This window comes from Planococcus citri, chromosome 1, assembly GCF_950023065.1.
Source record: "Planococcus citri chromosome 1, ihPlaCitr1.1, whole genome shotgun sequence".
NCBI classification, from domain to species: Eukaryota; Metazoa; Arthropoda; class Insecta; order Hemiptera; family Pseudococcidae; genus Planococcus; species Planococcus citri.
Genome location: NC_088677.1, coordinates 74,955,892 through 74,982,721, shown reverse-complemented (window position 1 = coordinate 74,982,721; position 26,830 = coordinate 74,955,892). Strand labels below are relative to the sequence as shown.

At 35.6% G+C, this 26,830-nt stretch overlaps 2 protein-coding genes across 2 annotated transcripts; one reads left to right on the top strand and one right to left on the bottom strand.

The window, feature by feature from the left end:
• The first annotated feature begins 1,342 nt into the window (after window positions 1–1,342).
• Window positions 1,343–16,504, top strand: LOC135832679 (ribosomal protein S6 kinase delta-1-like). The gene is made up of 10 exons (XM_065346075.1): window positions 1,343–1,778; window positions 1,887–2,113; window positions 2,247–2,359; window positions 2,466–2,594; window positions 6,060–6,193; window positions 6,278–7,205; window positions 7,333–7,514; window positions 7,608–7,821; window positions 7,931–8,026; window positions 16,275–16,504. The coding sequence occupies exons 2-10, from the start codon at window positions 1,984–1,986 to the stop codon at window positions 16,377–16,379; spliced, it is 2,031 nt and encodes a 676-aa protein (XP_065202147.1). The 5' UTR covers window positions 1,343–1,778; window positions 1,887–1,983; the 3' UTR covers window positions 16,380–16,504.
• Window positions 16,505–16,707: 203 nt separating this feature from the next.
• Window positions 16,708–23,679, bottom strand: Task7 (TWIK-related acid-sensitive K[+] channel 7). Its single transcript, XM_065346052.1, has 6 exons — window positions 23,462–23,679; window positions 22,951–23,125; window positions 22,318–22,473; window positions 18,112–18,455; window positions 17,756–17,874; window positions 16,708–17,624 (listed from the first exon to the last, which is right to left on the bottom strand). Exons 2-6 carry the CDS (start codon window positions 23,075–23,077, stop codon window positions 17,261–17,263), a joined length of 1,110 nt encoding a protein of 369 aa, XP_065202124.1. The 5' UTR covers window positions 23,078–23,125; window positions 23,462–23,679; the 3' UTR covers window positions 16,708–17,260.
• Between the last annotated feature and the right edge of the window lie 3,151 nt (window positions 23,680–26,830).

Here is a 26,830-nt window from a genome sequence, read left to right as displayed (position 1 = left end):
TATGTAATTATTTAATCGAGTATTTATTTATTCTTATTAGATATTACTTCCCAGGTCTTTGATCAAACTGACAAGAGCAAATTTTTGAAGATCAGATCGATCAATTTTCGGGTGTTTTTTTATTTTTATTTTTAGGTAAGTAGGTAATTCAAATTTTTCCAGTCCTTTTAGGAAACAAAAAACAAAAAACGTAAGAAATAAGGCAACTATATTCGCTTTTGAGTTTTTCCTCGATCTAAGTCCAAGTTCTATCAATTATTTGTCTGCAGTCGTCATTATTCTAGTGAATGTTTTTTAGATTCAACACAAAAAACAACGAAAATTTAAAAATACATTTTCTTTCGAGAGGAACTTTATTACTACACTTGAAATAAAATTGTAGTTTGTAATTTTTTGGATTTCAACAAATTTTTGTACCCAAATTCAAATTTGACGCATCTATCAAAAATTTCAATCATCTACTGTCCATTTTTTAACAATTTTAAATTTATGAACAGAGGTTTAAAGAGGTTCGAAAGTCTCTGGAAGATTTTTGCATCAGAAATTCAATTCAACAACTTCAATATTGATTTTTGTTTTCGATTCATGACCCGATGCGAAATTTAAAAAATCAAAAGCTGTAGAAGCTAATAAGCTAAAGTAGATTTTTCTGATTTTTTTAATTTTTAGTGAGTTTTTGAAAACTCAAAAAATTCTAAAAATTTATGATGTAAAATTTTTAATTTCTTCGTGATTTTTATTTTTTTTTATTAATCGATAATTGAATTGAACTGGTGCAAATATTTAGGTACTTGTTACTTCATTTCAGCCCCCCTCCCTCAACACGAAAAGGACCACCTTTGAGCAATTCCGAAACCTTTATTCAACAGGTTTACAATTTTCAAATGGAAGTTCCAAAAACGAACTTTAGTTTCGATGTGTAGCTTTAGTTCGTGCTATTTGGAGACTATGACGAGTTATTATTTATTACTGTATTAGATTTTTTTTGCAAGTTCTAAGAATTGAAAAAAATTGACAGGAGATACCGGGAGACCATAGGGAAAATTTTGGATCTATGACTCAAACTCTCATTTCAGTCATTTCATTTGTCTCAACTCTTTCAAGTTTCAAGAGGTGTTTAATTTTATGATTTTTCTATGCTGAACATTAAATTAAACGCCCCCTCTCCCACTTTCAAAAAATAACATTTAGGAACAAGGAAGTTTACTACTTTTTCACTTTTTCTGAGCTTTTTAAGTTTTATAGTGCCCGGAACCAGAACAGAAACCAACAGAAAGCTACCGAAACGGCGAATCGTTTCGAACGCTAGAGATTTGTGATAGCCGCGCATGCGCTGTTTCGTCCTAAGGTTCGAAAGCTTGAGTATAAACTTCTGTTTGTCTTGACTATTAAACTTTAAAACTTTGAAGTTTGAGAAGCATTTAATCTAATTTGATTGCAATTGCAAATAATTAATGAATGTGTATGTATTCGTGTGTTGTGTGTACTATGCGCCGTATCATTGCAATATTCGGTACAGTTGAAGTACACTTGTTTAAAGAATGATAAAGATGATACGTGATACTGATAAGAAGAAAAACACATATATTTCCTCTACGTATAGACAGTGTACCTCTACGCTTTCGCTATCGCCTGACATTTTCAGTACTGGGAAAGCTAAATATTGGTAACAAAATTCGATACTTTATTTATAAGTAGTCGTAGTTCAATCGCAAAGACTGTATAAACTTTCTAGTCCAACGTTAATGGAAGTCAAGTGTGAATAATGTGACCAAAAGGTGAGTAGTTGACAATAAATTATACTCTTTGCTTAACTTTACTCGCTGACAATACTTGGGTAAAGATTACATGAATTATTTGCTTACTCGTAAGTTCATTGTTTTCAGAATTCCGGTGTAATGTAACGACGACAAGAAGCTGTATAATTTGACGTTACTTCATTAATATGTGCCATGCAGAACTGAAAGGTATCCTGTGGAAGACATGTCCGACTACTGGGAAGAAGCTGGAATTCAAGCTAAGCAGGCTGAAGAGAATGAAATGCTAGGGAACTACGATCTAGCTTTCACGATGTATAAATCGGCCATAGTTACTCTACTTGCCGGAGTGCAAGGTGTGAAACACCACATATATGTACTTGTAATATATTCAGTGTGCTGAAAAAGCTGTTAAAAATACATCCAGCTTTTCCTTCTGCTACGAATGCGACGGGCTTTAATCGTGTGTTTGTGTTGTTTTTTTTGCAGAAAGCGACGATGTCGAACACCGTTTGCGAGTCAAACAAAAAACTGCTGAATACATGTTAAGGGCCGAATGGATTTTCAATAATCATTTAGCCACTCAGACGCATTTCTCAGTGGTGAGTTGTTCGAAAGTACTTCTCATTTCGTAGATATTCCAGTAGCCAGGATTGGTCATTTTCGACGGATTATTATTGCAATTTTTTTGTTTTGTTTTGTACACAGCAATCGAGATTATCTATGAAAGTTCCCTGGCGTTCACGTTCTCAGCTAGACAGATACAAAATGACTGGTGTTTTCGATAATATATTGTTGGTTCACGATATTACAGACAACGCTTACGTCGTTATTAAGGTAATTTATGCGTTAATTATCCCGGGCAAAATATTTCAAGACCTTACAAATATTACTCGTATGTATGTATTTTCTATTGCATCGCCTGTGATCGTTGCATCGTTTCGTTTGCTGTTATTTTTGTTCTGAAGATGCAAATTTCTTAAAAATAGTTCGAAAATATTTCATTTAAATTTTCTATAGAAATTCAGCTTCAGTTCGTCAACAAACAAACAAATCAGTCAAGCGTGTTTTTTTTAATTTATTAAATATTTTCACGTTTTTCAGTATTTTTTAAGATCAGCTCTAAATTAATAATATTGTTTCAACTAAAAAATGTTCAAAAATTCAGATTTTTCAATCCATTTTTGAAAATTAATAATTCAAGTACGAAAAATTACCACATTAGTTTCTCCATGAGTTGTTCTTATGCCGAAATGTTTCTTTTTATTTTTTGAAAAAAAATAATTTGTTTGATGTACGAGTAAGTTTGGTTTTGACAATCAAAATAGTGAAAAAACTTCCAATTTTAAAATGCTGTAAAACATACCAATTTTAATTTTTCCAAAACTTTATCAAAATATGGATATTTTTGAGTATAAAAATGGTTGATTCCATTTTTCCAGTAATATGTACCTACTTTGGTTTCACCCTGCTCATTATAGAAAAAAAAACTGAATTTTTTTGGTATTTTTGAGGTAAAAGTTCTTATTAAAAAAACGCATTCAAGAGCATTTGAAAATATCATATCCCTGGGGTACTTACTGTGACATGTAAGGAAAAATATCCACAAAAAATTGTCTGCTCTAAACTGCCCCATTTGAAAAAATTGCTTTGCAAAGTTGCATAACTGCTATTTTAACTTTTTTTTTTTTTTTTTTTTTTTTTTTAAATGAAGATTGCGCGAGAATAGGAAAATATCACTTGTCTTTGGTACCTTAGCTTGAAAATAGGAATATTTAAAAAAAAATATATCTCCGCTTTCCTCCTTTGATGAAACTTTTACTTACTTTCTTAAATTGCTCTTCAGAATATAAGCGAGGCTAGGTATCCAACCATCCAGAAAATTCAATTCAGCTTCTTTTTAAAAAAAAAACATATATTGATACCATGTCAAATTTTTCGAAATTTCGAGTTTTGTCCCCCCCCCCCTCCATCCTCCATCTTTGAGGGCTCATTTCGAGGTTAACGGGAATGGGAACTCTGAAATAGATTTCAGCGACTCAAAAAACTCTTATTTTGATACCGTTGTCAAATGTGATGTTTTTCACCCCCTCCCTCCCTCCCTCCCTTCATCCCCGCCCTTATGGGCTCATTTTGAGGTTAAGGGGAAAATATATATGCAAAAAAATCGACCTCAGCGACCCGAAAACCTCCTATTATTTTGATATCCATGTCGAATTTTTCCAAAATTTCATGTTTCGCACCCCCCCCCCTACCCCACTCTTAAGGGCTCATTTCGAGGTTAAGGGGAAAATATATATCAAAATCGACTTCAGCGACCCAAAATACCCTACTTCGAGACCCCTGTCGAATTTTTTGAAATTGTATGTTTTACATCCCCCCCCCTCCTTTTTTGAGGGCTCATTTCAAAGATAAGGCGAATGTGAATACTAAAATCGACTTTAGCAATCCGAAAAATCCATGTGAAATTTTTCAAAATTTCATGTTTTGACCCCCCCCCCCCTCCCCTTCTTACAAGCTCATTACGAAATTGAGGGAAAAATGAATGCCAAAATCGACTTCAGTGGCCTAAAAAAACACCCATATCCAAAATTTTACGGATTTCCCCTTAAAATTCGATTTTTGGCAGCTTCCTTTTTATTTCAGACCTTTCAAATACATACGAGTAATAGTTGGGGGGCCCACATAAGGATCAATTGCACCCCCTGCCGATCCTCCGGGACGAATTTTTTCTCAAAGGGGGAGTCCTAAGGAACTTTTCTAGCCCTTGCCCTCAAAAAAAAACTTGCCCCTACTCACATTGACTGGTCAGCCGAAATCGCAGATTTTGCGTTCCAACATAGGACTTGCACGAAAATTTTTTAACCTTACAAAGGTAGATCGAAAGAGCAGGCAAAAGTTTATTATCTGTCTAAATTTCAACTGCTCAAGTGTCTTTTTCGATTTTTGGTGAATTTTTGAAAATCAAATTTAGGCCAAATATGAAGGAAAAAATCAAAATCTTACCAAATTGACTTAAAAAGCTGAAATTTAGAATATACTCTATTTTCGACCTGCCAAATCGATTGGAAACTGTTTCAGACCGTTTAGAGTGGTTCTGGAGCCTCCAGCAGATTTTTGAAACTTGAAATTCCCACAAAATTTCATCAAATGGAGTTGAAAAGACGAAATTCATTCTGCAAACTAGTTTCAATACGCTACGAAGTCGACTTCAGGTGAATTTCAAGTCGTTTTGGAGTCTCCAGCAACCTTTTGAAAATTCCTGGAGTCTCCAGCAGATTTTTGACACTCATTAAAATGGAGTGGGAAAGCTGAAATTCACTCTGCACAGTGCACAGTATGTGCAAGAGTTAATTCGTACAGGTTTTGTGGCATAATTTAAAAAACTGAAGTTTCCAAAAAGGCGTAGGAGGCTCCAAAATGGATTGAAACTGCGTGCAATCCACTTCAGAATAATAACAAAAATAGGATGCCAACTGAATCTTATCCTTCTACCTCAAATGGAGGCAAAAGGGTGAATTTTTTAAATTTTCAAATAAGTATGAAATCGATGCACAAAAATATGTTTCGAACAAACTGGAATAGGAACCCTGTCTTAGGAATGGGCGGGTGTTAAAATTGGAATGAATAATAAATTTCGGTTTTCCAACTTCATTTTGATGAAATTTCAAGTGTCAAAAATCTGATGGAGACTCCATAGGAATTTTCAAAAGGTTGCTGGAGGCTCCAAAATGACTTGAACCCACTTGAAGTCGTCTTCACAGAGTGCTAAAATTGTAGTGCAGAGTAAATTTCCACTTCTCATATCCATTTGATGAAATTATGTGAAAATTTCAAGTTTCCGAAATCTACTGGAGGCTGCAGTAATTTTCAAGAAATCGCTGGAGACTCCAAAACGACTTGAAATCCACCTACAGTCGACTTCGTAGCGTATTGAAACTAGTTTGGAGAATGAATTTCGTCTTTTCAACTCCATTTGATGAAATTTTGTGGGAATTTCAAGTTTCAAAAATCTGCTGGAGGCTCCAGAACTACTCTAAACGGTCTGAAACAGTTTCCAATCAATTTGGCAGATCGAAAATAGGGTATAATATTCTAAATTTTGATCCTTATGTGGGCCCCCCACTATAATATCTGAGTTTCATATCACATATTTGTTGTATGTAGCTGCACGTTGCAGTAGTGAAGAAGGTGTTGTGATGTGTAATGATGAACTCGATCGCACACAATTCAAACTCAATGTATCATAATCTAATCTATGTACTCATTACGTTATGTTTAAATCAGTTTTGTTGATTTTAGGGTGTTCTAAAGTCCAGCAGTCCTATAGATCGCAGCGAGACTAGCGTTTTACCCACCAATGTGCCATATATGGTCAAGTTATTTGCATTGCATGAAACCGATACGACGGTGTTTTTCGTTCTCGAACACGTTAGGTGATTGTCATTTGTTAGTTTCAGTATTTGGAATGCTCACTTCTGGGATTAGTTTATTACATCGAGTTATGATTGGTTGTTTAGGTATGGCAAATTGTGGAACCACCTGGAACATTATTTTTCGCCGCATTCGGTGGCTGAGAATCTGGAGACTGAGCTGACATCTTGCACCGCTATGCAGGAGAATGCAAACGATAGCAGTGAAGAAGACGACAGTTTGATGAATTCCAATTATTCGTCCAACAATGGCGACGATGATGACGACGATATCAGTTTATCTAGGCTGGAGTCGAGCGGATACACCAACACTCAGTCTTGCGAATCGCTGAGCAGCCACGATGAAAATTATTTCGATTTGATCGAAGATTTTGCCAGAGCTAAAGTACAAAAGCTGAAGGAGATTCAGGACTTCAACGAAAGACGCCAGTGCATTGAAACGCTTAGACCGGTGAAGAAAACAGTATCGCAGGTGGACTTGAAAACATTGGATGATAGCCCGGAGCAATGCCGATCTCACTCGTTGACCAACTTGACTTACAATAATGATGGCGAAGATGGCGGCGTTCTCGGGTACCCTGAAGACTTGAACAGAGACGTGGGTGGCGATGTTCGATTGTACAGGTCGAGTAGCATGTCTCACGATGTCCTCCGCGATTCTGATCCCTATTCGTACTCGAGCTTGTTCAACGTTCAAAACGAAGAATTTTCCAAAAGTTCGCTAGATGTGGTTGACACGCAACAGTTACTGCAGAACGCTCAAAAGCTTATCGATTCCATCAACGAGACGTTAGCGAAGAGCGAAGCTGTATGCGTCGTTGATCAGAAACCATCATCTGTCGCCCCTGTTTGCGATGGAAACGATGAAGTGATTGTGAAATCATTGCGGGCCGACGTTCGAGCGAAATCAAGTTCGGCCCGTAAAAATTTGCAAACGCCATCTACGCCATCGTCTCTTCCGATTCAGTGCGATAGTCTTACTGCCAGCATTAGTTCGCTCGTATCCGCCAATAAGGTGAGCGAAATTTCAGCAAAAGCTACTTTTTCGCTGAGTAGCGATAAAGAGTTTACCTACGTTCTATTTGTGTTTGTTTTTTTTTCACTACTGCAGGAATGCAACGTTTGTTTTTTTACTGCCGCAGGATTGCAATGTTTGTTATTCTCCCATGTCGACGATGTCTTTTTCTGTACCTTCGATTACGGAAGACTACAGCGTAACGGCACTCCTGCAGACCAAAGGCATTACCAAAGATTTGATCAGAAAATGGGCGACTGAGATTTTGATCGCGTTGGATGTGTTACATCAAAATGGAATCATTTGCCGGTAAGATGACATTGTGAGGTAATTTGTGTATTGGCTCGAATTTTTGCATTCTTATTCTCATCTGTGTCAATGTTGATATTTATTCGTCTGTAGAGATTTAAATCCGACTAATATTCTATTATCGGATGACGGCTCGGTCAAACTTACTTATTTCTTCCAATATCCCAACGTCGAACGTTCCATCAATGTGTATGCTAAAGAAAGGCTCTATGTAGCACCGGAGGTTCTTACTTTACATTCCGATATCACATTCGCTTCGGATTGGTGGAGTTTTGGAGCCATACTGTTTGAACTGATCACTCTGCAGGTACCTAATTTTAGTCATTGATCAACGATTAGGAGCTGTGTGAGCTATTTAAAATCACAAATATATATCTTCGTTTTTTTCACTCACTCCTGCTCTTATTTGTTTATAGACTCTGTATGATTCCCATCCGGGAGGTATTCATAGCCATACAACGATCAACTTTCCGGAAGGCGTACCTCTTGAAGCTCGCACTCTTCTCAACGAGGTTAGTACATAAGTCAATTAAGTACCCACCCTTTCAAATCCATTTTTTAAAAAATTGCAGCACCCCACCTTACCCTCCCCCGCCCCTATAATCTTTCATACTGGTTTTTTGCTCTGTTGTGTTTTTTTTTAATTTTTATTGTAAGAAAAAAGCTTGGAGTTTTTTTTGGGAAGAGGACGGAATGAAATGGAGTGAGGAAGGGAGGGGTCTGACTGAAAATTTGCCGACTGGTATGAGGAAAAAATTCCGATTTTGCCGAATAAAATGATGAATTTTTAAGATGAAATACAAAATAAAAGATGAAATTATAATTTTTGCCAATTGATAAGTTGGGTTCATTCATGGTTCATTGAAAAATTGTTATTTTCATTTTTGAATTTACGAATGTTTCAAACTGTGATTTTTTGAGACTTCGAGAGGTAAGTGTAGGTAAGTATAAACAATTGTTTAAAAAAATTTTTATTTTCATCTTTTGATACAAAATTTTAAAATTTGAATGATGATTTTTTGAAAATTTCAACTTTGAAAATGAAAAGTTGACAGACCTGAGTGAAGCGAGAGCAGGGCTCGTACTCAATTTTTCCCCCAAAAAAGTAATTTTGTAATTAAAAAAGCTCGATAAAGTTCTTGAAAAGTACCCAAAAAAGTAACAAAATGCGAACATCATCATCATCCTGCCATGGCTCGCATGAATCTCATTTCTGCTGCGGTTACTCTGCTTTATATATCCTTTCTCATCATCCATGTTTCACTTCCATACAGCAGCATTGGTCTTGCGTGTGTATTGTAGATTCTCATTCGAGTTTCTGCTCTGACTTTTCTTGGAGGAACGGCTCGGTTTATCGCTTTGCTTACTCTCAGGAATTTGTTGATCTTGAGTTGTACGTCGACGTCGACTTCTCCTTCATATGATAGCTCACATCCGAGATATTTAAAGCTTTTAACTTGTTCCACTGGCAGTCCATTTACAACGATTTTACTGCATATTGGCTCTTTCCCCTCAAAGGCCATCACTTTTGTTTTTGACGACGAGATTCTCATTCCGTATTTATCAGCGCCTTTCTGAAGGTTGTGCATCGCTCTCTGCAAGTCATCTTCGTTGTCAGCAAAGACCACCTGATCATCAGCAAATAGCAGGGTATTGACAATGGGTGTCATACTGTCATTGATGTCTAGCCCTTTTAGCTTGGTTTTCAGCCATTCTTTAATCATGTCGTTGAAGTAGATGTTGAACAGACTACATGGCATTGGGCATCCCTATCTTACTCCTCTTCCTATCTTCCTTGCTTCCAACATGTTTCCAGATCTTACTCTTATTACCTTATCCGTGTATATTTCTTCGATTAAGTGTACTATTTGTTCGTTCACTTCGATTTTCCTCAAGATTTCAAACAACTTATTCCTTTGTACTTGATCGCACACTTTCTCCAGATCTACAAAGCACATGATAGGGATTTGACAAGACAACTGTCGCGATCTAGGAAATGGTAGTCAAAAACACCGGAACTAACGAAAGGTCCCGTTGTTATCAGCAATTTTCAACAATTTTCCTTCAATTTTCACAACATTACAGGAATTTTCAACAATTTTCCTTCAATTTTCACAACATTACATTCCAATGTTTATACTGGGACCTTTCATCAGCCAATCATAAACAAGGCGACACTAGCGCGGCACACCTCTGTCAAGTTCCTATTGTGGGTTTCTAGGTTATATTCTCGTCTCTTCTCCATTAGCAGCTTTGTAAAATTTAATACCAAAAAAAATCATTAAAAAAATAGAATAGGCATTATGAATCAAAATTTAGGTACCTACCTATTTAATTTTTAAAAGTTACTGAACTATTTCGAAACTTTGAGATGAAAAATTGAGACTTTTTGACAATTTTTTGGCAGTAAGTAAAGATTTTGGCAATTTCTGACAAAAAGAGGCAATTCTTAAAAAAATAAAACGAGACTGACAATTTTAAAAAATGTTAACAAAAGAAATGGTTTTCTGACAGTTGCTGGCAAAAAAGCGAGACATTTGGACAAGTTTTTCTTGAAAAGTAAAAATTCAAAATTTTTTTTAGAAATTTTGTTAAAATGTGAGGATTTTTTTTACAATTTTTGGTAAACAGCAGGATTATGACAATTTTAGCAAAAAGAGATTTTTTGGTAATTTCTGGCAAATATCCAAGCCAGGCTTTTAGATAATTTTGAAGAAGAAAAATTTAAACCAAAAATTTAATACTTACTTACTCTTAGTATTTTGGGAAAAAAATAAAACTTTTTTAGAATTTTTTGTAAAGAACTGACAATTTTGACCATTTTAAGCAAAAGGCAAGACTCTCTAGTTTTGGTAAAAAACACGAATTTTTAGCAATTACAGGGATGCTACTCGGTTACTTTTTAAGTAACCAAGTTACTAAAGTTACTAATAGTAACTTTTGGTTACTTTTTAAAAATTTTGGTTACTAAAAGTTACTTTTTCCGAGTTTTTTCACAAATATCCTTTTTTTTCTTCAAAATTTTACCCAGAACTCTTTTTCTTTGCATAAAAAATGATGTGGTTTTACCTCTCAGAAATTGTGAATTTTCGAAAGCTTTTGCCCTCGCTTCGCTCGGGCGTTTCTTCATATTTCTATAAATATACCCATAATAATTTCCTGAAAAATTAAAAATTTTGAAGCCAAGAAAATCAACTTTTTACTTACATCATCAGGAATGACGTTGTTTTACGTCTCATGTCATATCATATCATCAATTTTCGCAGCTTTCGCCCTCGCTTCGCTCGGGCTTTTACTCATATTTTACAAATGACAAATATGTACGTACCTAGGTGTATGTAATTTTCTGAAAACTTTTAAAATTTGAAGCTTTTGAAGCCACGAAAATCAACTTCTTGCTTTAAAAATGAGGTTGTTTTATGTTTCGAAATCATAAATTTTTCGCAGCTTTCACCCTCGCTTCGCTCGGGCAGATATGAATTCTGCTGCTACAATTTTCAAACATTTCCTAAAATGGAAAAATCAACTCGACAAATTCCAAAAACATAATCTCATCAATATCTGACCACTTATTTGAAAAAATCTTGTTGTTGGGTGGGGGGTGTGGTGGTAGAGTAAAAGTCAGTGTTGCAAGAGTGGAGTAAGAGTAGGAGTAAGGAGTGCAAGGAGTGAGAATTTTTGAAAGGAGTAGGAGTGGAGTTGGAGTGTTGTCAAATCAAAACTCCTTACTCCTCTTTTTTCCCCTAATTTTGTGACTAAATTACATCAAAATGTTGCTGTTACTCACGTATTTTCAGTATTTTCAATTTTTTTAGTTGTTTATTTTACTGTTTTTCTCATTATTATCATCAATGATACTATTTTATCAATTATTGATATACTTTTACCATCTTACACCTTTAATTTATGGATATAATCAATCACTCAATATCTGTAGAGTCAAAATTCCTGAAAAATAATGAAAAACAATGGGAGTAAGGAGTGGAGTAGGAGTGGAGTAAGAGTGTTGACATTTCCTTTGGAGTGAGTAAGGAGTGAGAGTAGTGCTGAAACCACCACTCTTGCAACACTGGTAAAAGTTGGGAAAATCTAGCGTGAAAAGTTGGGAGAATTTCAGTCTCTCCTCCCCCCCCCCCTCCAACACATTGCTTATCGCTTCATCACACCTCTGAAAATGAAATGTAGTAATTTTGTAAGGATCAGAGTTTTTCAGTCACCTCACCTATATTTTTTGCATTGAAAATTTTTTTGGTCACTTTTTTGGTTACTTTTTGGTTACTTTTTCCAGCTTTTTTGGTTACTAAAGTTACTTTTTTTGAGAAAAATTTGAGTATCATCCCTGCAATTATTATTGGCCAAAAAATTCATTTTTCGCAATCTTTGTTGAAAATGGAAGGAATTTTTGCATGCAAAAAAGCGATATTTTCAGGAAGGGGAATGGACACTTCTTGAATTTTTTTTAATGAAAAAGTGACCATTTTTGGCTAGAAACAAGGCTATTTGAAAATGTTGACAAAAGGTGAGAATTTTAGTTATTTGTGGTAAAAAGGTAGACTTGACTATTTTGCATTGTAACCAGTTTAAAAATGATACAAAAGTGTATAAGTAGGTTGATACTTTCGCAAATTATTTTTTTACTGATATTAATTAACATTTTTTTTTCTTTTCAAGATGTATACAAAAATTGAATTTTTGACATTTTTTTAAAAAAAGTTACCACATTACTTTTAGTAAGTAACTTTCGTAACTTTGTTACTTAAAAAGTAACTGATTACGAGATCTGGGTAGCTATTCCTGAAATTTCGGTAAGCGTGATAAGCCAGTTATGGTGGTTAAGTTCCGCAAATAACGTTCAGCATTTTCATTTACTATCACCCTGGGTAGCTATTCCTGAAATTTTGTTATGTGTGATAAGCGAGTTATGCGAGTTTCAAAACCGTTAACTAACGCAGTTACCACAGTTACGGATCAGGGTAGCTATTCCTCAAATTTCGGTAAGCGTGATAAGCGAGTTATGATGGTTAAGTTCCGCAAATAACGTGCGGTATTTTTTTTTACTATCACCGAGTTATCACGCTTAACGTTGGCGTTAACTTTCTGAGTTGGTGGGTTCCCATTCCCAATGCGCTTCGCGCGCCAAACATAATTTTTTGAATTTAATAATTACGAAAAAATGTAATTAATGCATATTATAAAATAAATGATTACTTGAAATTGTGTACTTAATTTTTATCATCAACCGAATGGTTACCGATTGGTAACCATTCGGTAACTGCGTTAGTTAACGGTTTTGAAACTCTCATAACTCGCTTATCACGCGTACCGAAATTTCAGGAATAGCTACCCAGTAACATGTTGGTAACTTACTTACGTTAACTCCAAAGTTAAGCTAAAAAAGGCTAAAAAACTAATGGTTGCAGTCTTGGAGATGTAGGTAAATGAAGTTTCTTTATTGCTTCATTTTGTTTTAATTGCGATTTTTCAACTATTTTGATTAAAATGTAATTTTGCTATGGCACCTAAAGTATTAGCAAATGATGAAAATACAAAATACGGATTAAAAATGTTAGTTCAATTTAAAAATATGAAAATAGTTTATGACGGTGCGAGTAGTGCCCATTACATTATTCCGAAAACTTGTGGCTACTCATCAGTTAACGTCTATCGATAAGAGTGATAGTATAGTGATAGAAAATGAAAATGCTGAACATTATTTGCGGAACTTAACCATCATAACTGGCTTATCACGCTTACCGAAATTTGAGGAATAGCTACCCACTATACTATCACTCTTATCGATAGACGTTAACTGATGAGTAGCCACAAGTTTTTGGAATAATGGAATGGGCACTACTCGCACCGTCATAAACTATTTTCATATTTTTAAATTGAACTAACATTTTTAATCCGTATTTTGTATTTTCATCATTTGCTAATACTTTAGGTGCCATAGCAAAATTACATTTTAATCAAAATAGTTGAAAAATCGCAATTAAAACAAAATGAAGCAATAAAGAAACTTCATTTACCTACATCTCCAAGACTGCAACCATTAGTTTTTTAGCCTTTTTTTAGCTTAACTTTGAAGTTAACGTAAGTAAGTTACCGACATGTTACCGATCCGTAACTGTGGTAACTGCGTTAGTTAACCCTTTCGCTCCCGACAGCTGAGATGGTAAAGCTTCCTGTGGCCCAACCCCGTGTTTTACGTTTTTTGCCCTATAATGGTGTGTAGAGATAGGATAATGTGAAATTTGGTCAAAACGATGCTCCCCACCCCTTTTTTGACCCATGTCACACATGTGTGACATTGGGCAACCATAACCTAAAATTTGAGTCACAATTACATTTTCATAAAAATAATAATTAATTTCAAGTTGAAACGATTTTATTTACGAATATTTTAGTACTGCAAATTCAATTTTTGCAAAACACTTCTGTTTTACACATAATTCAATCATTTTCTTTTTTTTTTCAACACGTATGTATGAGGAAATAATACGTTCCCAGCTGTTATTATCAACTCGAAAATCATGCTAAAATCACTAACAGCTGTCTTGAAACATAAAAATTACCATTCGGATCAAAATTGTAACAAAAAAAAAAAAAAAAAAAAAATCTGCAAGAAAAAATTTTTTTTGACTGGATGTTGGTAACACTGCGTCGACCCAAACCACAGGAAGTCTTGTCTGGGTATACACTGCCCGATGGTGTGCAACTTGAAACGTTTTGATAGCCCACTACAGATAGAATTGCCCCGGAAGAAAATGTAAAAGATGTCACATATATGTGACGTCGGGCAGTTGAAAGATTTCTAGATGTCACAAATGTGTGACTTTGGGAGCGAAAGGGTTAACGGTTTTGAAACTCGCATAACTTGCTTATCACACATACCGAAATTTCAGGAATAGCTACCCAGCTATCACACTTATTGGTAAACGTTAACTGATGAGTAGCCACAAGTTTTCGGAATAATGGAATGGGCACTACTCGTACCGTCATAAACTATTTTCATATATTTAAATTGAACTAACATTTGAAGAGTCCAGGGAAAGAACCAGGTAAGTCACTTTTTTTCAAAAATGAGTTTGGGGTTGAATTAAATTCACACTGAGGAGTAAAAAAATGTAGTCCATTTACATTTTGAAAAAAATCGATTTTTGGTGATTAAAATGACCTTAAAAAAAAAGAGGAGAAGAGAAAAATGAGCCGAGACGAAATGTGAGGCGACAGGAAGAAAATTTCAACATCGTCAACTATTTAGAATACAAACATTTTTCATTATGTCATCATAATAATCGATTTTCATCGAATTCAAGTTGTTGCGAAACACTGATTTTTCGATTTTTTGCTTGATTTTTTCACGAAAACGGTGACTTTTCAAGTCGTGACTGGCTCATCTCTTCATTTTTTTCCTACAATGCCTCAAGTTGTGTTTGTGGGATGTTGTGTGATGTATTTCCAGTCATTACCTTGATGAAATTCAAATTCGCTACAAAATTGGACCCTTCTGATACTTCAAAACGCCGTAACTCAGAAGTTTGAAAAAGTGACTTACCTGGTTCTTTCCCTGGACTCTTCATTTTTAATCCGTATTTTGTATTTTCATCATTTGCTAATACTTTAGGTGCCATAGCAAAATTACATTTTAATCAAAATAGTTGAAAAATCGCAATTAAAACAAAATGAAGCAATAAAGAAACTTCATTTACCATCGATATTACACTAAATGGATACCCAGCAAGTCCATTTACCCCGCGTCAACGAACAACGACAAAGCTTAGGGGCTTATTTGGTTATTGATGCGACTTTTTTCTGCGCATGGTATCTGATTGGTTAATTTTGATTTTGAATTCAAATTTGGTGGCCGCGTAGATCCGCGTAAATTTGAAGTTGATCGCCTCTTCCCCCTTGCAAAACGTTTCAATGGGCATCACTTGCGCCGAACGGATGCGCCTCAATAACCTCACCTTTCCCCTGTGAACTTCGTAAGCACTGCATTTCCCACCCGCCTCTCTATACGCTGTGTATCCATTTAGTGTAATATCGATGTCATTTACCTACATCTCCAAGACTGCAACCATTAGTTTTTTAGCCTTTTTTTAGCTTAACTTTGGAGTTAACGTAAGTAAGTTACCGACATGTTACCGATCCGTAATTGTGGTAACTGCGTTTGTTAACGGTTTTGAAACTCTCATAACTCGCTTATCACGCATACCGAAATTTCAGGAATAGCTACCCTGAGCGAAGGCAAAAGCTTGTTTCTTGAGAATGCGGTTTTTGGCTTAACATTTCTTAAAATTTGAATGATAATTTTTAGGGTTCCCCCACCAAGGGGAACCCTATTAAAATCGCTTTCAAGAATTCTTCAGTGCGCCACGTTATTTAGAAAGGTGTCTTATGTGTTGCGTATTACGCTACACATAAGACACCTTTGTATTTGCCAAGTCACTTTCAGTTTCTTCAACTCAAAATTGCTAAGCATTTTCAACATCGTTTTTATCAACCAACAATTTTTACTGAGGATATTGTTATTTCACTAAAATGAACATTTTTAGGGGTTGCTGCAATAAAAAAAATTAAATTTGAAAATTAAGGATCACCCCAACCCACTCGAATTCACGGCGTAGTGCGTTCCCTTCTATCTACATTATGAACGGACCACCTTCGCCACGCCATTTACTTACTTATGGATTGACACTTGACAGCTTGATGAATATTGAATTAACTTTGACTGTGCATGTTTGCTTTTTGTTTCAGCTGTTACGTTATAATCCGAATGAAAGATTGGGCTCCGGAATATGCGGCGCCGATGATATAAAGGCGCATCCTTTTTTCAATTGTGCAAATTGGCAGGATACTTAAGTTAATAATGCTGAAATGAAACGGAAATTTCGTTCGCTTTTTGAATATTCGTTCATTATTCTTTCTTGTGTCTCGTGCGCGTGCGCATGAACGCGCGTCTTGTTAAATAAATTTTGTTGAATCTACGTGGTTTTTTTTTGCTGAAAATTCGCAGACTGAAATATGTAGTTTGTGAGAATGTGAGGAAAAACTGTTTGCCCGATTGACTCAGAGAAGGTTACTCCTTAAAATAAACAGTGAGAACAAATGCGCTTCATTATAATGAATTCGATTTAGAGCAAAAAACTTGATCCGTTTTTCCTTTTTACATAAATAAAAAGATGTCCAGTTTTCAAACGAGACACTAATTTATTTACACAACATTAAGACAATATTCGAAAACACAAGGTACAGGTACTACGTGTGACATGAGTATTACGGATCAACGAAAATATAAAATACAAAATTACATAAGTTAAGAAAATCGATCGAGTTGACGAGAACGTGAAACGGCCCATTTGATCGAGTGAATCATATTCAAAGGTCGAGCGTCCTCATCGTACAACTACTTCAATGTGACAATTTTTATTTTGGCATTGCCACATTCACACTATGGTTAAATTAGAAAAATTTTGAGATCAGAAAAATCGATTTTTTTCAAAATTGATGTTGTTTTAATACTCATGATACTCAAAGCATAATTATGAAAAATGCAAATTTTTCATTTTTTCTAAACAAAATCACCAGTTTTTCATAATGTTTCAACATCACAGTGCTCAGCACGTTAAAATTTTGAATCCAATGTCCATACATGCTCTTATACCTCTACACAAAGAGCGAGACTAATGGTCTTACATTATTTTAGAATTACAGGTATGTAGTTAGGTAGGTAGGTACCGATTTCACAAAACCATAAGCTCAATTTTGGAGGTTCTCGCCCAAGAACATGTCGATGCGACATCTTGGTTTTGGTTATCGATGTCGGCATTATTGTTATTATTAATAATGTTATTGGCGTTTCTGTTAATGTTGTTCATAGGACTCATTGATAATAATCCTTGGTCGTACTGATTAGTATATCTGCGATGGTTCCTTAAGTCTAAGCACGAGCAAGAGCAAACGGAAACTTGATCGAAATCTTCGTTTCCCGCCGATATCAAACGTTCGGCCAATAGTTTACCATTCAAAGTCAGCGTAACGTCTTCATCCACGATGATATTTTTCTGCATTTCCTCTTCTTCTTCCCGTCTATTGTCTTCGATATTCCTAAACACGCAATCGAAAAGAAATATGAATATCAAGTACTTAACTACTTTCAAACTAACCGAAAAATGCATTTTTTTTTTGATTTTACGATTTCCTGCAAATGATGTTAGGTATAATTTTCGAAAACTTACATGGTCATGAATCGTAATACCAAAAGATTGATGCTAGCAGCAACTACAGCTAATCCGAATAACACAAATACCAAACTTAAGGCCACGTAACCAGGTTTCTTCATGAGAGCGTGATCATTCTGAAAAATGATTGAAAAAATAAAACATGAGAATAAATCAAAATCAAAGAAAATATTTTGGAAATACCTCATTTCCAAATTAGGATTTTATTCTACAAGTACATACCTACATAACCAGTTTTCAAGAAAAAATCTTTGTTGGACCTACAGATGATGTTGGCTCTCTTTTATGGAGCCTCCCCCCCCCCCCAAATTGGGAACAAAAGATGAAACACGAGTATTTTTTTAATTGCTTACCTGTAAGGCGACGTAATCTCCGAAACCAATCGTAGTCAATGTGACGAAACAATAATAAAAACTATCGAAATACGTCCATCCTTCGTAAGTGGAGAAAACACCGGCACCAGATGTAATGATAATTGACGAAAGTAATCCGGTAGCGAACATTAAATTCATCTGAGTAGCTTCTATTTTCTTGCAACCCATGTAAGTTTTCATTTTTCGTATAACAACAAAGGCGAACTTATTCAAACGTTCACCGATACTCTGGAACATGACGAGACCTAGTGGAATGCCCACCATAGCATAAGCCATACAAAATGCTTTGCCTCCAACTGTTACTGGAGTAGAGTGGCCATAACCTGCGAATTTGGAAAATGACGTTTCAGTTATGAGTTATTGCACTACATAATTGTTAGGTTAGGGTGTACCTTATTTTGCAGAGTTGGAATTTCCCACCTCCCAACCAGCAAAGTTGTTACCTCGGTTGAGAAAATACGTAATTTCCTATTTTTTATTTTTCACTATCTGCAAAAAAATTAGTGCCGGAAGCCCTCCCAAAATTAATAAAAAAAATAAAGAAAAAAACTTAATTTGTTTTTGTTTTCTGCGTCAGAATTTTTCTGAATAGTTCCTTTTTCAAGAAAAAACTTTCCCTGGTCCTTCGAACCATATTGGTCCCCTGTAAGGAGCCCCTCAAAATTGAAAAAATCAAAAATAAAATGAATAAATCAAAATCAGGAAACATTTTTTGAAAATATCTCATTTGCACATTAGAATTGTCTTACATAACCCCCTTTTCAGTAAAACTTTTGTTGGACCCTCAAAACATGTTGGCTCTGTTGCATGGAGCCCCCAAAAATTGAAAGTCAAAATGTGAGAAATTGGTAATTTTTCTACAAGTATTCAAAAGGCTGCCATATTGATTAAGTTCTTGAAAGTCAGACAAAATACACAGTGTACCGTTTAAAACGCAACCCAAAGTTTAGGCGCGCGCACACTCCTCCTATACCAAGCCCCGTCTGTTTCAACTGCTCTGACGTTACCGCTAGACTGTTTGGAGTAGAATGCCGCAAACCGGACCATCCTAGCTGTTTCTATGATATTTTAATGTATGTTTATGTGACATGAGGTCAAAAATTTTTTGGGAAAATTTTACAACCAAAAAAAAAAAAAATTGATAAATGAGGAAAATGGTGCTCCATATTTTGTGGTGGGGTCTGGAATACATTTTAAAAAATCCCATGGTGTGGTGAAATACTGTTCAAGTATGAAAATGCGTTGCTCTGTAGTTAACATTTTTCATAAATTTTAAATTTTTTCAAAAAAAATTTCTGACCTCACGTTACATAAACATTGACTAAAATACTATAAACACAGCTAGGAAGGTCCGGTTTGCGGCATTCTACTCCAAACAGTCTAGCGGTGACGTCAGAGCAGTTGAAACAGACCGGGTTTGGTATACGAGGAGTGTGCGCACGCATAAACTTTGGGTTGCGTTTTTAACGGAACACCCTGTATTATAAAAATGTTTTCCCCAATTTTTAAATGTCTGACATTGACATTACCTACCAATAAATCAAAGTATTTTTAGAAACTTAGAGAGGGGCCAATGGAGGGGAGGAGAGGGGAATAAAAACCATGAAATAGTGCAGCTTTTCTAATAGAGATCGACCAAATGCAAGCATTAAAAGAAAATCCCAACCGCCAATCTCTTTATTTTTCGCCAACAATTTTTTTGATGGGAAAATTATGTCATTCCCACATTTGTGATTCGTCACAACTTGTGCAGAAAATCACTTTTTATTTTTTTCTCAAAATTTTGAATTTTGGCTTCAAAAATTGTTAACGTATGCAGGGTGTCCAGGGAGTGATGGTACCAACTTCAGAAAACATAAGATAAACAAGTTGCCTATTCTGAAAATTGAAGGGGCAAAATACGTTTTCAAAATCCAAAATAAACAAATTTTGTTATGATAATTTTTTTTTCTTACTCCAAAATTTATAAGGTTTTTGAAGCTGACCAATTTTTGATTTGCTAAAAATTTCATTAAAGGAGGAGTTGCGATAAGGCCATTTTTTGGCACCAGCTAATTATCAACTCAACCACTTTTAAAATGTCGTAATAAATGTTCCAAATACGAATCCGTGGTTGGTTAACCCAAAATTACCATTTTTGGGCTCCAGGGGTTCCCAAAGTTCGAATAAAAAAATCTGTTTGAACCAAATGAACATTATGCGAGGAGATTTGTCTATTTTCGACCCTTGGGGGCAGAAATGGAGGGGTTTCGATTTTTTGAAAATTTTGGAACCACCATTTTGGGGCTGTAGGTGAGTTGATTCCCGTTTGATTTTTTTTGAAATGAAGGTGTCCGAATTGATTCCCATCTTTTCTTTTGACATGTACGAATTGATTCCCACCTTTTCTTTTCACATGTACGAGTTGATTCCCACATTTTATTTTCGAGTGTACGAATTAATTCCCATGTACTTTTTTATTGCGTATGAATGAATTGATTACATTTCATGTCAGAGTTTGTGCTGAAGTACGCATATAGGTATTTACCTATTTATCTGCTATGCAATTGCACTTTATTACATGAACAAATACGTATCCATCGACAATGTATGAATCAATTTCAAACTAGATAACTCTTATCTCCGAATGGCGCAGCAATACTTTTATTCAGTTTTCTCATTCACTGCCCTTTCATTCAGCATTCTCTCATTCAGTATTCGCTCATTCCTCCCACCTGAAGATGTGGCTGAATATTTCAAAAATATAACTGAGATTCATAAACAGAAAACGAACGATGATAAGATGTCTGAATTTGAGACATAGGTATGTTTACGACAACTACATCTCAGCATCATCTCAATTCCTGCCAGCACTTTGGGCTCAGTATGCTGCAACCATCAATCGGACGACCAATTCCTGTGAAAGTTTCCATTCTAAACTGAATTCCGATTTCTATTCCTCCCATCCCAGCAATGTGGGAATCAATTCGTACATGTCAAAAGAAAAGGTGGGAATCAACTCGTACATGTGAAAAGAAAAGGTGGGAATCAATTCGGACATGTGAAAAGAAAAGGTGGGAATCAATTCGGACAGTTTTTTCATTTTGGGAATCAACTCACCAACTCCCCATTTTGGACCTACCCCTTCGAACCCCGCTAAAAAGCTTTTTACAGTTTATTAGTATAGGTACCTATCTGAAAGATTTCCATCCCACCAAATTTTAAGTTCAATAAGAATTTTCGCTGGTACTCAAAAATCCAATTTTCCAATTTTTCGTAATTTCAATACTTTGGGAACCCCTGGAAAACTAGAAACCTACGATTTGCGCCAAACGTGACGTTTCGAGGTGTATTATTCGATTATTTAGATGAAAAAGTTGAATTAAAAGCTCCCTGTATAATGTATATTCGTAATTTTGAACCCTTTTTTTAGAGCCCCCCATTTTAGGCACCCCTAAAAATGGCGTATATGCATATTTTTTCGAATAAATTGAAGAGTTTACATTTGGAACACACTAGCAAGTGCTCGATAATTTTTCATATGATTTTTCCAGTAACTTTCAAAATTGAGCTATTTTGGATCAAATTCTGAGATTTATTAACTCTTTGAAAAGACGTTAAAATGACATTTTCATGATTAAAATGCCAGAATTTGACATAAAATAGCTCAATTTTGAAAGTTAAACGAAAAATCAAATGAAAAATATTTCTTGAAACGGAAGTTATGTAGAAAAATTCTAATGTCGAAATGAAATATTTTCAAAACCATTTTTCCCGATTTTGATTTATTCTGATTTTTTGTAATTTCTTTTTCAATTTTGAAGGGCTCCTTACGGGGGGAGGGGCAGTATGGTTTGAAGGATCGGGGAAAGTTTGTTCTTGAAAAGGATTTACCTACTTGGAAAAATTCTGATGCAGAAACAGAATGTTTTCATGAATTGAACTTTTTTTTTTCATTTTTTTGATTTTTTTCACAACTTGGGAGTGGTGCACCACTTTTTTTTACAGATGGGGAAAAATAAAAAAATAGGGATTCCTTTTCTCACCCGAGGTAACAACTTTGAGGGATGGGAGGTGGAAAATTCCAACTTTGCAAAATAAGGTACACCCTATAAGTACATAGGTACTAGGTAGGTACTATAGGTAGGTACATACATATAAATTAGCGAAGTAATATCGTAGGTACTTGAGATTTATTCTTATTACCTATAGTAGCGAGAACAACGGTAGCAAAATAAAAGGAGCCCGCAAATTTCCATTGCGGGCCCGACTTGTTCGGTTTATTTTCAATGACCACAATTTCCAACATTTTATAATCTTCGGGGGACATGCGGTACTTTTTCATCATGGAACTTTTCATATCTGAGTACAGAAAATAAATAAATTAATAACGCGAACAGGCGTCAATATACAATTCAACTTTGATTCTTTCACGACAATTAGCCCTCCTTCCCTCCCCCCTCTACAATTCCCTGTCTCTTTACAAGTTGAATTAAATAAAATAGAGGTTTACTATAGACACGCATAAATCATGCCAATTCGTTGATCGTTGAGATGCATTGAGTGATGGTTTCAATGAAGCACGAGAGAATCTTTCATTTTGCATTGAAACAATAACTCAAAAGCACATTTTTTGGATTGTTATTCAATTTTTCAATTTTGACTTGGGGAATTTTTTTCACACTTTGGCGTATCAAAACCCTTTATTCTTGGACACCCGGTACCAAAACATTTAGCAGAAAACTTTTTTGGGGGTATTCGATATTTTTGCGCACCCTATAGATGCAGGCGGCCGCAGCCGGTATGTAATGTATGTACTAAACTTATTATAAAATTTACCCGAAAGAAATTCCCATTGTTTGCGCTCCGTCTCCGATTCCAGAGCATCAAACACAGCCGCTCCGACCAGCAAATAGGTAAACGTACAAACTACAAGAGAAAGAGTGCGAACGTTCTGACGCTTCATAGTGCTGCACAATACTGATCAATATTCATCAATCTGATGTAAACTCGCCTATACATCGAAATAAATAACACCGGTATAATTCAAATGGAACCATAAAAAAAACAATATAACCAAAAGATAGGTATCATAGATAATGTACTACGAATATTTTTGCGATAGCCAATTGAACAAAGGAATGAAGGCAAAAGCGAAAATCTAATAACCACTACCGAATTCGATTTCGGTCTCATCGCACGATGTGGTAACCATCGGCATCAATTATCGATTTTAAATATCTATGTTTTTTTAAAATTCGGTACATTTCATTACTACTTACACTTACATAACTAGATTAGAATGTAAGCGAGTTGGCTACTGAAAATAATTTTTGAAAAGAGTTATTACCATACTGCTGACTCAGATTTGAAGTTTTCCTCATTTTTATTCCTCCATAATGAATGCAATACTGCAATACACGCCATTATTGATGGTTTCGTCCGTTTCCTTCATGAAGACATGATTATAAATGACGATAACATTCACATCACATACATAACTTGCATACACTCACTACAAACACAGTTATACTTATTACATTACTGCACAAGTACAAAATTATACTATAATAAAAAATCAATAATGTAATAGGAAGAGGGGATGATCAAGTAGGACAGTGAAAGAAGCAGGGAGCAAAACGGCGTAAGGGCCAAAAGGAGACCGGAAACGTTACGCAAAAGCAAGGAAAAAAGGACGGCGCCGAGATGCCGAGCTGCGAGCGTCCTACTTGCACTAGGGCAGGAGGATGCTGGTTTGCCATTTTCTTCCCAAAACGTTTTGGCTGCATGAAGTAAGTACTTTAGTATGTCGTATGACTGGCTGTGTCACAAGTTGAGCAGTATATCGGGAAGTTGTGACACTTGTAAAATTTTTATAAATTAAATGTCATAGTTTTCGAGTTATAAAAAATACGCTTTAGGGAAAAAATGGCGGACCAGAATATCTCCTGTAACAGTGCTCACTTGCACTGAACTCGAAACGGAAACCCTATCGATTGACTGTAACTCTTCCTTGGCTGTATGAGAAGTGTTACAGGCAGGGCTTCAAGAGACAAGAGTAGAACAAACTATGATTTTGATTTTTGAGGTTTTTCTAAAGAGCAGAGTAAGAGTAAGAGCGGCCCAGACTTTTTGAAAGAGTAGAGCAAGAGATGTAAACTGTATGTATAGATTTCCAATGCTCTTTGGTCTTTCTTTTCTAATAAATAAAAAAAAAAAAAAACTTTTACGGAACATAACGAAAGAATGAAACGAAACGTTTTCGTTATGTTGCTAACATTTTCAATATCTACGTTATTTCGAGAGAAGGTGCCGATTAATTCTCATAAATATGATTTTTTACATTAATTAGAGGCATTAGAGCATTTCGTGGCTCAGAACTTCATAAGTTGATTGTAATAATTTACCTAAACAATTACCTACTTTTGCAGTTGACAATAATTTGCAAACTATGAGAATGGATAAAAATTTTCCAAGTGGAGAATTGCATTTGCAGCTAGAAATTCGATTTTTTCTCAGAATCCATCTCAGGGACTCCATAATTTTTTTACACGATAAGAACTTTTTTCGCAAAAATGTAAATAAATTTTAATTTTTTGCAAAAATTGTAAAAAAAAAAAAACATTTTTGTCAAAACTGCGAAAAATGTCATTTTTTTGTCAAAGATGCCAGAAAGTTTCAAAATTAGGTGACAAAAAATTTATTTTTTCGTCAAAATTGTGAAAAATTCTACTCTTTTGTAAACGACTATAAAAGTAGGTACCCATTTTGATTCAAAACAGTTTTTTTTTTAAAAAGTCATTTTTTTCCAAATTTGTCAAGTCTTGTTTTATTGGACAAACTTGCAACAGAAAGTTTGGTCGAAATTTCCAGGAAGTCTCTCGCTTTCTTATGGAAAAAACCTTGTTTTTTTTGGTCAAAATTGACGAAAAAAAACTAAAAAAGATCTGATTTTTATCAAAATACCTACAAAATAATAAATCTTACCCGAAAAAAAACATTTTTTTTTTGTAAAATTCACCAGAAAGCATAGTTAAACTGTGTCTGTCACAACCACTGGTTTCAAACATTGTCTGTCACTAACACTGGTCTTAAACAGGTGTCTGTCACAAACACTGGTTTCAAACAGTGTCTGTCACTACCATTGGTTATGAACAGTGTCTGTCACTAACACAAGTTTTCCACAAACTCTGTCACAAACACTCACTGGTTTCAAACAGTGTCTGTCACTACTACTGGTTTCAAACAGTGTCTGTCACAAACACTGGTTTCAAGCAGTGTCTGTCACTACCACTGGTTTTATACAGTGTCTGTCACTACCACTGGTTTCAATCAGTGTCTGTCACTACCACTGGTTTCAAGCAGTGTCTGTCACTACCACTGGTCTTAAGCAGTGTCAATCAATACCACTGGTTTTAAACAGGGTCTGTCACAACCCCCGGTTTTAAACAATGTTTGTCACTACCACTAGTTTCAAACAGTGTCTGTCACAAACACTTGTTTTGAATAGTGTCCATCACTACCACTGGTTTCAAACAGTGTCTGTTACTACCACTGGTTTTAAACAGTGTCTGTCACAAACACTGGTTTTGAGCAGTGTCTGTCACAAACAGTGTCTGTCACTACCACTGGTTTTAAACAGTGTCTGTCACTACCACTGGTTTCAAACAGTGTCTGTCACTACCACTGGTTTCAAACAGTGTCTGTTACTCACTACCACTGTTTTCAATCAGTGTCTGTCACTACCACTGGTTTCAAACAGTGTCTGTCACTACTACTGGTTTCAATCAGTGTCTGTCACTACCACTGGTTTCAAGCAGTGTCTGTCACTAGGTACCATTGGTCTTAAGCAGTGTCAATCAATACCACTGGTTTTAAACAGGGTCTGTCACAACCCCCCGTTTTAAACAATGTTTGTCACTACCGCTAGTTTCAAACAGTGTCTGTCACAAACACTTGTTTTGAATAGTGTCCATCACTACCACTGGTTTCAAACAGTGTCTGTTACTACCACTGGTTTTAAACAGTGTCTGTCACCAACACTCACCAGTTTTGAACAGTGTCTGTCACTACCACTGGTCTTAAGCAGTGTCTGTCACTACCGCTGGTTTTAAAGGTGTCCGTCACTACCACTGTTTTCAATCAGTGTCTGTCACTACCACTGGTTTCAAACAGTGTCTGTCACTACTACTGGTTTCAAACAGTGTCTGTCACAAACACTGGTTTCAAGCAGAGTCTGTCACTACCACTGGTTTTATACAGTGTCTGTCACTACCACTGGTTTCAATCAGTGTCTGTCACTACCACTGGTTTCAAGCAGTGTCTGTCACTACCACTGGTCTTAAGCAGTGTCAATCAATACCACTGGTTTTAAACAGGGTCTGTCACAACCCCCCGTTTTAAACAATGTTTGTCACTACCACTAGTTTCAAACAGTGTCCGTCACAAACACTTGTTTTGAATAGTGTCCATCACTACCACTGGTTTCAAACAGTGTCTGTTACTACCACTGGTTTTAAACAGTGTCTGTCACAAACACTGGTTTTGAGCAGTGTCTGTCACAAACAGTGTCTGTCACTACCACTGGTTTTAAACAGTGTCTGTCACTACCACTGGTTTCAAACAGTGTCTGTTACTACCACTGGTTATAAACAGTGTCTGTCACAAACACTGGTTTTACACAAGCTCTGTCACCAACACTCACCGGTTTTGAACAGTG

Bases quoted from the DNA above. Each gene is read 5' to 3' on its own strand.
- LOC135832679 (XM_065346075.1), top strand. From the start codon at position 1,984: ATGTCCGACTACTGGGAAGAAGCTGGAATTCAAGCTAAGCAGGCTGAA. The intron at 2,114-2,246 runs GTGTGAAACACC...TTTTTTTTGCAG, and splicing joins TCTACTTGCCGGAGTGCAAG to AAAGCGACGATGTCGAACAC. The intron at 2,360-2,465 runs GTGAGTTGTTCG...TTTTGTACACAG, and splicing joins CTCAGACGCATTTCTCAGTG to CAATCGAGATTATCTATGAA.
- Task7 (XM_065346052.1), bottom strand. From the start codon at position 23,077: ATGAAGCGTCAGAACGTTCGCACTCTTTCTCTTGTAGTTTGTACGTTT. The intron at 17,875-18,111 runs GTAAGCAATTAA...ATCATTTTTCAG, and splicing joins GAGATTACGTCGCCTTACAG to AATGATCACGCTCTCATGAA. The intron at 17,625-17,755 runs GTAAGTTTTCGA...TTGCGTGTTTAG, and splicing joins GTATTACGATTCATGACCAT to GAATATCGAAGACAATAGAC.